The 13,675-nt window shown below is 27.7% G+C and overlaps 2 protein-coding genes across 2 annotated transcripts; one reads left to right on the plus strand and one right to left on the minus strand.

Annotated features, from left to right (window-relative positions):
- The first annotated feature begins 7,206 nt into the window (after positions 1-7,206).
- LOC137835413 (RING-H2 finger protein ATL40-like) lies at positions 7,207-8,326 on the plus strand. The gene has a single exon (XM_068643916.1). The coding sequence runs from the start codon at positions 7,443-7,445 to the stop codon at positions 8,121-8,123; it is 681 nt and encodes a 226-aa protein (XP_068500017.1). The 5' UTR covers positions 7,207-7,442; the 3' UTR covers positions 8,124-8,326.
- A 3,095-nt stretch (positions 8,327-11,421) lies between these two features.
- LOC137835414 (PLASMODESMATA CALLOSE-BINDING PROTEIN 5-like) lies at positions 11,422-12,436 on the minus strand. Its single transcript, XM_068643917.1, has 3 exons — positions 11,998-12,436; positions 11,865-11,892; positions 11,422-11,769 (listed from the first exon to the last, which is right to left on the minus strand). Exons 1-3 carry the CDS (start codon positions 12,323-12,325, stop codon positions 11,619-11,621), a joined length of 507 nt encoding a protein of 168 aa, XP_068500018.1. The 5' UTR covers positions 12,326-12,436; the 3' UTR covers positions 11,422-11,618.
- Positions 12,437-13,675: the final 1,239 nt, after the last annotated feature.

The following is a 13,675-nucleotide window of genomic DNA, read 5'->3' on the forward strand; positions in this document are numbered from 1 at the left end:
GCAAGCCCAGCTGAAATCTTGGTTATGGATGAAGTATAGGGTACCCAGGTTCAATTACTCTTTCGTGGACTGGGTCCTGAATCCATTGCTCTGTATTAAGAGCTATAACTAAAGGATCATCATGGAGTAATCCGGTTCAGGAAAGGTAGAAGGGTTTAATGAAGACTGGGATGTTAGTAGGATGTTCAGCAGCCTGGGCGCATCTGTTGTTTGCAGGTACAATGTTAATTGGAGGTGTTGTTTATGGGCGTTTTGGTGAAACGGCTTCGGCCTGTTTTGATGAGGGTGCTGCAGTGGCTGGGTTCGGTATAAGGTGGAGTCGTGGAGTTTTCTGGTGCAGGTTTGGATTGGTATGGTGCAGATATGGAATGGAATGGTTCAAGGATAGTAGGTGCGTCATGCCCACCCAATGCTATATACCATAACAGGGAATGATAATAGGTTCTCGCTTTGTTGATGGGAACATAGGAATTTTGTGGATGTTTTGTTGGACACGGAGGTATGTAGTTGTGTGCAGACATTGGTCTCTGCTACCTTGCTGTATTGACTATGCCCATACCTATTGGTGGGTTTTGTACTAGGAATGAATGGAAGAGAGGGATCTTGTCTATCCCTGCTGTCGAAGCCCAATGGACTTTATGCAGGTCATGGTTGATTGGGAGGAAGAAGTCACTTATAGCTATTTTTCTAAGTCATTTACAGTTTTCTCTGTGTTCCTAGCTATAAGTGCTTTTTGTATACGGGTTGGGACACCCCTTAAGTGTCCCGTTTTTAATTTAATTAATTCTTTGCTGATAAAAAAAAAGAAAAGAAACTTGCACCAGAAAAGAAATCGTGAAGAAAAAGAAAATTGAAAGGGTAAGCAAAATAAATGTATATATCATAATCATCGTCTATATTGAATATTTAAGTATAAGCGACAATTCCTCTCAAAATCGTCGTTTGTAGGCAATGAATAGACGATATATAGTGTAACAACGTAAAAATAAAACATAGAACCCCCAACGATACCTTTTTTTTTCTTTTTCTCTCTCCATCTCTCCAACTCTCTTCCTTCTCTCTTCATTTCTCACTTCATACATCATCTATTATAGAATATAACCGCATCACGCTGTAGCTGGGGAATTAAGGAACATTTAAACCCGAACAAATTCTCAAACATAGTAAATTCATATTTGCTCTAAAGATCCTTTATTATCTATTTTTTATTAGGATTTAGTCACCAATCTTGGTGGGGTCAATTAAGAAAAGTAATCCTCTCAACTCATTCTACTATGTACTAAATTTTTGTTCTGTTTGGATAACTTGCATTAAGCCCTTATATTTTGAAACTTATCCAGACTGAGAGACTAAAATTCTAGAGGTTGCTTGGAAAGCAAGCAATTAAGGTAAGAGAAACTAACTTTAATTTTTAATAGTACCCTAAGCTAGAAGATCTGGATGTGGAGGAACGTGGTCCTAATATTGAATTTATCTTGCAAGGATGTTGTTTGTTTATATACTTTTTAAACTTGTAGAAATATTAGATTTTGATGGTTTATTATTTAAGTGTTGTGTTTTTTTTTTATGTTAAACAAGATTTTGAATGTTGTGAATTGCGTTTTGAATGATATTGTATGATGAAAACGGTATGAAATTGAATTAATACATTTAGGATAATGTATGAACTGATGTTTGTTTGTGTATTAAGTATTGATGCTTATGTGGTAACAAAGATCTCATAGCTTCACTGATGATCTATGTGAGATCTTCTTATTGTTTTGTGTTGAGATTTGAAGAAGATTAAATAATTGAGAATCCATGTAATTTGGTTTTCTTTGATTGAATTGTGTATATTATAAAATTTTATTTTCACTAGCTTACTTCTACTTTTCTTGTTTGTGTTGTGAACTGCGATGATTGTAATATGTACACGAGCAGATAATTATACAAATGTCAAAGTTTCTGGATGACTTTAGAATGTTGTTTTAAACCTTATAGTGTAGATATTTTTATTTTTATAAGACATAATCTTTTAATAGAAATATTTTGAAAAACTCCAAACTTGTATAAAAACTAATAGAACTTATATTATAATAGTTAAATATATTTATAAAGTGTTACATATAATTGTGTCACAAAATCATCATCTATATTTTTTGTTTTTAAATAGGTGACAATTGATATTATAACATCTTCTATTTTTAAATAGGATTATAACTGTTATATATAAGTTATAAGTTGTCTTTATTTACAAAAAATTATCACATGGAACCATTTAAAATGTTAAGGTAAAGTGAAAAGTTGTTAATAATTATAATATAACTAATAAAAGTTTACAATTATTCAGTATATTGAAATACACATTTTATATCCTGCTTTCATTTAAAATTTATAAAATAATATATTGCTTTTGAAAAAGAGTAGCAGTAGCGTTCTTTATATTAAATTATATCAATTATTACGAAATGTTACGATACTTTTTTTTTAAAACCTTTATTATGTGTGCATATAGTTAATGGTTAAGTTTTAAAGCAAAAATTTAGTTTTAGGTATGTTTAAAAAAATACATTTCAGAAATGTTTATATTATGAGAAAGAAAGAGATGTGATAGAATAAACATAATAATAAATACAATGGATAACGTGGAAAGAAAGGATGAGATAAAGATTGTAAAAGTATTTAAAAGATGAATAAAAAAGAGCAACTAGCAGATATTTTCTTATAAATTGTATTAATGATAGTTCTTTTATAGCTGACGCGGGAATATTTTTTATATGTAGAAAATACATAGAAATTGAGTTAAAAATAATACGTAAGAAAATATTAATTATAGAAAAGTGTAAGCATATTAATTTTTATTAAATGACTCCTTTGATGTGGGTTAAAACTTTCCCTTGTTTAAGTTGTTTGATTAACAATGGCAGATATTTTCTTATAAAATTGTATTAATGATAGTTCTTTTATTAGCTGACGCGGGAATATTTTTAATGTAGAAAATACATAGAAATTGAGTTAAAATAATACGTAAGAAAATATTAATTATAGAAAAGTGTAGGCATATTAATTTTTATTAAATGACTCCTTTAATGTGGGTTAAAAGTTTCCCTTGTTTAAGTTGTTTGATTAACAACGTAAAGCTTGGAAGTTCCCATTGTATTCCCAATGTATGCCTTCTATCACAATCTGACTTTTAAAAGTCTAATTTGTTTAATCAATCAATTAATTAATTAATTATAATAGTATAAATTAGGATGAATGACATTGCATCCAGCTACATCAACCTTTATCAAAAAATAATCAATGGCCCAATAAATTGCATTAACTTTGCACAAAGAAAATTTAAATATCTTCTGGTTCTATAAATTTGATTTTAATTTTCTTCCAAATTTAAAAATGATTATTTTATCTTTAAATTTTAAATTATTCTACTTCTTTTCTAATAGTTTTAACCTCTTTTAAAGACTAAAACTGATTTTTTTTAATCCAGGTGCAAAAATAATAAATTAAAAATTAAAAATTAAAAATTAAAAATAAAATTAAAGTTAAATTTGTGAAACGAAAAGTATTTTATAAAAAAGTAAATGTATTTTTTTTCTGTCATTTTCAAAGACTTTGAATATTATAAAAGATGACTCGTTGCAAAGGTAGTTTATGTTATGTGTCCTAGGACACGCGGAATAATGTGTGTATGGAGCCATATTTCCACACAGAAAGTCTTTGGGTACCCACCACGGTAACTAAAGAAACTATTGAAAGAAAAAAAAATAAAAAACCTTAACTGGGTTTGGATATATAACTTTATAAGGTTTGTAGACATAGTTGTTAGAAGGAGGTCTTATTTTTATAAAGAATTATATTATGTAAAAAAATATTGTTTAGATATAAAATTTTAGAAGAAATTAAAGTTTTATAAATTTATAAAAAAATATTTGTTTAAGATTTTTTAATTTATACAAAAAGAAAGATGAAAATTTAATTTGTTGATATTTTCTTATTTCTTATATTTGTAACATCCCAAAAATATACAACTATCTAACACATTCTAAACTTCAAGACATGATTTTTAAAAATATATTTATGGTACATATTTAAAAGTTATATAAATACAAAATATTTACAAGCTAGATTAAAATGAATATAGACTTCCAGATATTTTTGTACCTGTATTTATATGTGCTTGTGTACACAATATATTTATCGTAATTCATAAAACAATAAGAAAGAAATAAGAATAGACGGATAAAATAAAGTTCTAACATATGAAAGTATAAGTAAAAAAAACAATTAGATTTGAAATTCATATAAAAAAATAAATAAATAAATAAATATATATATATAACCCATGTATCAATCACAAGAATTCAATTCATTCCAATATCAGTGTACAAAAATTATATAGACCACATGGATCTATACATTAAAGATATTCAACAAACAAATATCAATTGATGTCTTCCGAAAGACTCGTATTAAGTAGGCTCTACTAGATACTAACGTTTGATCTAATACCCAAGACTTAGATTTACAAATGAATATAAAAGAAATGAACAGAGTAAGTTCAAATATTCAATACTATGTGTCTATACACGGTCATGGTGTGTAAGAACTCCCTCATCAACTTCTCACCAATGAAACTAGAGGATCTTTATTAAAACATAGGTATCAATACTTAATACACAAATCACACAATAATACATACTTTATCTCAAATGTAAGACTTCAATTTCATACAAATTTAATCATTCTCATGAAATACACATTATTTTGAAAATTTCACAATTCCATTAAACATGCAAACTAATATTCATTTATAAAAGCATTCATACATAAACCAATTCAAATAAATAAGAAGATAAGGAGAGAAAAGATAAGAAAAGAAAAGAAAAAAAGAATTTTTTTAGCTTGAGAAAATTGTTTGTGCTTGAACAAAAATTTCTTCGTCTGAACGAAAATGGACCCAATAATAGACTTAGTTGCAGTATTATTTTCGCTTGAGCAAAAGTATTTTTCGTGTTTGATAAAAAATTCTTTTGTTTGAGCAAAAATAGATCCAAGAACAATCTTAGTTGTAGTGTTATTTTCACTTAAGCGAGAAATCTTAGAAGTTTAAGTGTCATAACAAACTTAATTTTCAAATCTTCACTCAAAATCAACACTCCAAACTATACATAACACACTTCAACGACATTCAATAATATTTTCAACATAAAAACCACATTTAAATATCAAACAATCAAAATATCATATCTTTACACTTTTAAACAACATAGAATCAAACAATTTTCATCAAATAATTTTCCTGCAAGAGAAATTTGATATTTTTTATCACCGTCACCTTCACATCTAAATCCTCTAGTCTAGGGTACTATTGAAAAGTTAAAACTAGCTTCCCTTACCTGAAATATTTATCTTTAAGGTAATTTCCAAAACCAAGCATAATCTAGAGACCTGGAGTAAGTTATCCAAAAATAATCAAATTTCAGTAGATGGTAAAATAAGTTGAGAGAATCACTTTTCTTAATTAACTTCACCAAGATTAATAAAATCATAAAAAAAAGTTGAGATCAATAGATCTAAATAAAAACTTACTCTATTTAGAAATTAAAAATTTGATCGGATAAGAATGATTCATGTACCTCAACTAGTATGAGGTGTGATCAAATTCTGAAATAAATGTTGTACATAAGAGATTAAGTTGGAGAGAATTTGAGAAGTAAAGAGAGAGAAAGGGGAAGGGTGTTATGCGTTGTGTTAGGTGTAAATGGGATTACAATATTTATGTTTTTTATATTTATTTATTTTCTTGATTTTCATTTTATATAGTCAAATTAATCTCAATTATAACTTAAATTACTTAATTAAGTTTAAAATTATTTTAACTTATGTTAGAGTAATTTTTTGTCATGATTATAGTTACTTTTAGTTATCATTATCAATGATTGTTGTTGATATAAACTAATATTATTTATTAGTTAATCTTAGTTAGGATTTTATTATTAATATCAATAATTTTATTAATATTAAACATAAACATAAACCTTTTCATTATCATCAATAAAAATTGCTTTTAGTTGATGTTTTTAAGGATATTTTTCTACCAACTTTGATTAGAATGTAATTTATAATTTTTTTAGGATAGCATTAACTGATAAAAATATTTTTAATTATTATTAGTAATATAATTTTTTTATTAATGTCAACTACATTTTTTTATCAATATGAATGAAATTATTTTTATTGATGTTAGTACAAAAATTTAAGTTGATGTTAATATAAATTATTGTATAGTTTACATTGTTGGAATCATTTATGGATGTGTCAAAATTATTTTTAAGTTGATATTCATTAATAGTTTCTAATATTACTAGGTTATTTTTTTATTGATATGCTATATTTTTTTATTAAAGTTTGTAACAATTATTTTGTACAAAATTAAAATAACATTTTTTTAAATTTGATACTTTTATATTTGACCATCATTGAAATACTCTATTAAAATAAAAAATTTCAAAAAAAATAATTTAAATTTTAATATTTTAATATTTTAATATTTGTAAAGTTTTCTTTTCAAAACAAAGTTGAATTCTGGCGTTGAAACATTAAAAAAGGGGATTTTTTTTATATATTCAAACAATTTTTTTCCATTAAAGTATGAAACAGGTTTAGCGTTCATATTTCAAAATACAACGTACAAGATTTTATGTTATCTTTATCCGTTTCTTTTTCTAAATTTGCGGCAGTCAACTTTCACAAGTTAGAAAACGAAACCCCCTTCATTAACTATTTTTAAATCCCTTCTATGTAACTTCCTTTCTATTTAAATAGTATATATTTATATTTATAACATACTTTATCACATTAAGATAACAGTATATAATTCTATTATATATAAAAATACATTTATTTTATATACTTTATTATAATTGAATTTATGTTGATATAAAAATGAACTGTTTTCCTTAGATTGAATCAGATTCGAAAATGTGATAAAGTAGTTTCATTCAAAATAATAATAATTTTGCTTACATATCTTTAAACAAGTTATATCTTAAATTAATAATTAAATTTTGAATACATTTAATACACAATAGTTTTTACTCTTACAGTTACAGTTACAGTGTTACAGTTGCGTAACGTTCTCCACACTCCGATTCCATGTTCTCCTTTCAGCGTATAGAGATAGCAGCAGTGTGGATGTTGAGCAGTCAAAAGGCTTGACAAAATGGGAGTTTCTTGTTAGTTAAAACCATGGACTTTTGTAGCCATAACAGAAGAAGAAACTAAACTAAAATATCCAATATAGAAAAACACCATTTATTTTTCAACACCACCAACTCATCCACAAAACAAAGTTCTCAAAACCCCATACATAAATACCCAACCCTGAACACACTCTTCTCTTCAATGTTGATCACCAACACCCTCTTTCACTCTCTCACAAACACAGGCTCTAACTAGCCATGGGTTACTTCGACGACGATCACGAGCACAGTCCGTTTGGAACACTCCAGGACCACAGCTTCAACCGGAGGATACTAATCACCGCCATAGTTTCCCTATCGGTGGTGTTAGTTTTAGTCTTTGCACTTCACATCTACGCAAGGTTTTTTCTCAGGCGTCAAACTCGGCGCCGGAGCGCCCTGTACCAACTCAGCCTCCACGTGGCACACGCGCAAACCCAACCACCAAACACCGGACTCGACCCTGCCCTCATCACAGCTCTCCCCACCTTCCCCTTCAAACACCAAAACGACGCCGTTGAGTGCGCCGTGTGCTTGAGCGTTCTGGAAGACGGAGAACACGTCAGACTTCTTCCTAATTGCAAGCATAGCTTCCACGTGGGCTGCATCGACACGTGGCTCGCCTCGCATTCCACGTGTCCCCTCTGTCGAACCAAGGCCGAACCGCTCCCGCTAGAACCGGTCCAGCGCGAGGGCCCCACCGGGTTCGCTCTTCCCACCGCCCCGCTTTTCCTCGAAAACGTGGAAGGCACTTCCGACGGCGCTAATGGGTCACCTAAAGTCAACGGCTCCAATTCCAGGTTGAGTTCGTTTCGAAGGATTCTTAGTAGAGAGAGATCGTTGAAGAGAATCCAACCTTCTACGCATGATGATGTTGAACAAGACTTAGAGAGACAGTGAGAGATTAATTATTGAGGTACTACCATGCATGTAATTATGTATCTCTTTCTTTTTTTCCTTTTTCTTTTCTCATTCGTTTTCTCATCATAATATATACACCTTCAAAAAATTATCAAGGTTTTTAAATAGTGATTTTTGTATTGTATATGAGTGTCAAATTCGAGTGATTTGGTATTGAAATACATTATTAAACTTTGTAAAAAGAATTTGGTGTTTGTTAAACCGAATTAGCATAATAATGTTCGGTGGGAGATATTTTATTGGTAGATTAGGAATCGTCCATGTGAGGTAATTAGAAAATTAAGATTAATTTAATGGTCAATGTTGTGTTTAGTCAATGTTTAGGTGGGAAGTCAAAAATCAAGATCCTAATATTTGGGATTCTTGTTGACTTCTTCCTATAAATGTTAGGAGACAAACCTAGTCGACTAAATGTCTCCCTTCCATTGTTGTTTTAATATAATAACAATTCACATACATGCATGTTTTATTAAAATTCAAAATACCATTGCAAATTATGTTTTCAAAGATGCAATGTTGTATAATTAACAATTTAGATTATGATTTTTTTTTCTAAATTTTTTATAGATTTAAAGAAACATAATCAATTTAAATACTTTATTCCTATAAACATGAAAGCTTATATTTGTGATTATCAGAATAATGTCGGCATTTTAATTAAATATATATATATATATATATATATATAAATTAAAATTAAATTGTGTTCTGATTTTATAATTTTATGATAAAAAAATTAAGTTGTAAGGAAGAAAAGTTTTCATTGAATATTAAGAAATATTTAAGTTTTACTCAATTTTACTTAAACGACTTGTAAGGTGAGGTTTACACTCAGTCATCTACTATAAAATGTTCTTATTTATAGTCGACGTGGGATCTCCAACACATTCTCTCACTTCGAAACCTTCCAATTTAAGAAGTTGACTTTAAACTTAATTCAACCTTTCAAAACCGGATCGTAAAATGAGGTTTGTGTCCACTTATATACTATGAAATGTTTTTATCTCCGAACGATGTGAGATCTTTGTTTGATGTAACAAATGAATGTTACATCCACATCATCATGAATCGACATAAAATATTTTAACATACTAGTATACAATAGAAATCCATTTGACATGTAAAAAATTGACAAAGATTTATTTCAATAGTTTCCTTACTACAAATATCCAAGAACTTTAAAGTTTGAACTAGGACAAAAACCAATTTAAAAAAACATAGGAAATAAAAACATATTTAACTCAATTTATAACCATCCATAAGTTGAACAACTATTTATTATTAACTTTTATAATAATTACTTCAAAACTAATTTACATCATAATTTTTAACTCTTTGACAATGTTAATACTTTTATACTATATCTCTATTTTTTTTTGTCTATTAAATTCATTTGATTTTAATTTAGTGAAACCTGTCAGAGATCATTCTTCTCATTATTATTCTATAAATATTGACAAATAAATGTATTAGTTTGAAACTATATTATTAATTCTAAAATTCTAATATGAATAAACAAGTTTGATAAAGTTTTAAGAGAAAAACACTATGTAAGAATATTGTCATATCACAAAACCAACCTATGTTTATCAATTTTCATAACAATTACCTTAAAAATTTATGTGAATAATGATTTTAATTAACTTATGACATTAAAATTTATAAAATAAAGAAAGTAAAAAAAATTCTTTTGATATAAAATTCTAATCCTAAATATGCAATTATATTAAATACATAATCACACTTAATTCAAATATAATTATCTTTTGTAGAAGATACTTGTTTTCTCGTACTAAAAGAAACCTCTCTGCCATCTTCCTCACCTGACCCTTTAACCTAAAACCCTTCATCTCATTATATATTTATAAATCAAACAATTAAACAAAGCTCGTCAACGAGTTGCATAAAAAAATGTGTATAATAAATAAAAATATAATTATTGAAATTTAAATTGTTTTGAACAAGTGTCAAAGTATTGAGCGCAATAGATTCGAAAATAAAAGAAAAACACAATTATAAGTCAGTAATAGTAGATAAAAAATAGCCTTAATACAAGATCCATGTCTCCTATTACTTTTTAGTGTACAATTATTATCTAATAAATTGTCAAATTTTTATTTGAGTATGAGGGGGAATATTTATTTATATTTAAATCTATTATTATTTCAATTATTTAAAAAAAATTAATTATTTTTGTTTACCCACAATTTTTTTTATATTTTTATATTATTTGAGTACACAATAAAATGAACTCAGCACATAGTTTTAATACTCTAATCGTGAGATGTATTTCAAGTTAATATAGACATGAACAGTAAAAATAACTACAAATAATATAAATAAATTAAGCTAAATTAATATAAAAATTGAATTTATTTAATACCTTAAGTTTGAAGAAAATTTATTGAATTTTAAAAAAATGGTACTTGAAATCAGAAACTTATTTAAACATCCAAAAAAATCTATAATAAATTTTGAAAGCCAGGGCGATTGCCCCTAAGCCCAATATTGACAAGGCCCAAAAAACAAATGTAATTGTGATTGTTTAAGAAAAAAAACGTTATATTCTACAATAAGCTTTTCAACTGTTTTATTATTTTTTTATTCATTCTCTCAATATTAAAATAATTTATATCATTTCCTGAATTTGTACAAAATAATAAAATATTTTCCTATATAAAAAAAATGGAAAGAATTACTCAAATACTACATTGTTTTAGAGTGCAACTGAGATTTCCTTTTGTCTATTTTTAGTGACTCACTCATAACTCAATTTAACAGGAAAATGGGTACGTGTTTCACCTTCACCAATCACTTGTTAATTACATTGTGATTATTTTTTTTAAATGTATTTCTTCGAGCAGGAATTAGGAATATGCTTAAAGAACGCTATTGCTGTTATTTACATATTTGTCTTTTAAGAAAGTTATTTCAGATTTATAAAATTTTGTTTTATAAATTATTTTAACACTTTATTATTTTTCTTCCAAGTCTCTATTAACTTGTCTCACTGTATTAATACTAATTTTAATTTTTATGTTTACAGTGTTTCAATTTAGTTCTTGGAATCAGCATATACATATTGTCTCTTATAAAAGAAGAGTACAATTTTTAAAATGAAAAGTAAATCAGTGCAATTTATCTACTGTTTTAAAAGAAAACAAAGATTAATTAACCCTGTTATTAATTATAAGAGCATCTAACATAAGAAACAGACTAAATTCCAAGAGAGCAAAATGGAAGGTCGTATTTGCTTCTTTAGGAAAGATTCACCATAAGCACTTATAACCTTAGCATATTGCATTTCAAGAACAGAAGAACCATAATTTGCCTCCCAGAAAGAGAGAACATAGTTCATAACACAACCTTCCATTTACTCAGTTTGATTTAAATTAAGTACAAATCTCTGTCAAAATGGTGATTTCGAACAATGCTTTTCAAATCTACAAATCCAAAATAACTAGATCTCTATCCTTAAACAATGGGTGAAAATGAAACTGTAAAGAATAAAAATGGCCAAAACGACCACCTCCAAACAACTCCACCGCACCCACTCGTATCTTCACCGGGCACCGATCCCATCGACGACGCGGATCCCGAGAAGCTCCCATTGTTCACTAACGAACTGCATCACATTCAAAACAAGCCTTAAACTTTCAGAACCCAAAAATTTTAAATCAGAAAAGAAAAAATTGAGCCTGATTGATTCCTGCTACCTACCTAGAAGGGAACTTGCAATTACCGAAACCTGAAAAATTAAAATAGAAAAAGATAAGAAATTTTTGGAGGGGATTTGAAATTGAAGCACTGAAGGAGAAAAAGGAAAAAAAAAGGGGTGGAGGTGGGAACTAACTGGGGTTCAAGGAGGTGATGGCGGCATTGTTGCCGAAGTTACAATTCTCTTCGGTGATAGTGTGTTTCCGGAAGTAATCATTGAAAGCGTACGACGCCGTATTCTGCACGCTGGAAGGGTCGAAGCAGGGTCCTCCTCCCTGGATCGCTCCGCAATCGGCTCCCCCCGCGCCGCAGGTCCACTCCACCGCCGACTGCAGCGCCGCGTCCTCCGCGTTGTTCTTGGCCACGCACCACACCTCCCGCGACGGCGTGTCGCCGCCGACAAAGCCACATAGAAACAGAAGAAGAAAGAGGCGGCACGGAGGAAATGGTTCTCTGTTGCGCATATTATTGTTGTAGTGAACAGTGACTTCAACTGAATCAGTGAGTTACAACTTGGTGTTGGATTTTATGTCACAAAATCAAACGTCAGTGGTTGCAACTTGCATCTGTACAAAAAAGTATCCGCTAATTCTGAACTTTCGTTGAATTTAATGTTGTTTAAGCTTCTTCATAATTTTTTCAAATATACTTACATTTACTTTTTAATATAATAATTACAATTTTTTTTCTTCTAAATAAATAGTTATATTAATCTATTTCTTTTTAGCCACAAACTAAATAAATTGAAAGAACGTTGCTCAACAAATTATTCTTACCTTACAACTTACAAAACTGGAAAAAAGTTAATATCATAATTATTTACTAGAAGAGTATAATAAATTTTAATGATGTTTTTATATATTATTTTGGTTTTTCATATTCTCAAATTTATGTTTTTTTTCTTATCTCTTCTTTAACTCCATTTTTATGAAAATAACGTTAATTTAATAATAGTTGATTTGATCAGGATTTGATATCATAATTTTAATATTGTTTTTTTTTATAAATATTGATAAAGATTTATTTTCAAACTAAAATTGACCTTTTAATTTTTTACTGACATTATCGAAATTATTTTATTGATAATTTTAGGATAAAAATATTTTTCAAGTAAAAGTTTCTTTTCAAAATTAACGTTTTTTTTGTTATTGTCAAATATATATATAATTTATGTTAATTGAGGTTATTTTTAACTGATCTCAATCAAGATTTTTTTAACCAAAAATAACTGGAGTTATTTTTAAAAATTACATGTAAAAGTTTATTATCAACATTAGTTAATTTTTTTATTCAATATTAACATGATTATTTTTTTAATTAATATCGATTAGAATTTTTTTATTAATATTAACATAACGATAATAAAAATATATGATTATATGATAAACTATTTGTATAATAACTAACAATTTTACTATTCGAATTGAAAACGACATATATATGTCAGTTATAGTTTTAAACCCCCATCAAATATAATTTTAGGTAACTTTAATTTAGCACCCTTTGTTTTATTTTTCTATCTGACATCTTTTTATTTTTATTTTTTTATCTAACACCATTTTAAAATTAAAAAAAAAAATAATTATAATTTTATATGCATTAAAAATATAATTATTTTTAATATTTAAAATAGTTAGAAATATAATTAATGAATAAAGAAATAAGTTTTTATAAAATAAAAAAAGTAATAACTTAAAAATGTTTAGTATAATTTCTTTTTTAAGAATGAAAAAAATAAAAAATTAAACCCTACAACAACATAAAAGTTGAATTTATAAACAAAAATTAGTATTTATTTTTATTATTATTGATGA

Source organism: Phaseolus vulgaris, chromosome 5, assembly GCF_000499845.2.
Source record: "Phaseolus vulgaris cultivar G19833 chromosome 5, P. vulgaris v2.0, whole genome shotgun sequence".
Taxonomy (NCBI): Eukaryota; Viridiplantae; Streptophyta; class Magnoliopsida; order Fabales; family Fabaceae; genus Phaseolus; species Phaseolus vulgaris.

What these genes read in the sequence shown, in the direction of transcription:
- LOC137835414 (XM_068643917.1), bottom strand. Translation starts at nt 12,325, where the DNA reads ATGCGCAACAGAGAACCATTTCCTCCGTGCCGCCTCTTTCTTCTTCTG. An exon ending in CATCACCTCCTTGAACCCCA is followed by an intron (nt 11,893 to 11,997) that starts GTTAGTTCCCAC and finishes TTAATTTTTCAG; the next exon opens with GTTTCGGTAATTGCAAGTTC. An exon ending in AATTGCAAGTTCCCTTCTAG is followed by an intron (nt 11,770 to 11,864) that starts GTAGGTAGCAGG and finishes AATGTGATGCAG; the next exon opens with TTCGTTAGTGAACAATGGGA.
- LOC137835413 (XM_068643916.1), top strand. Translation starts at nt 7,443, where the DNA reads ATGGGTTACTTCGACGACGATCACGAGCACAGTCCGTTTGGAACACTC.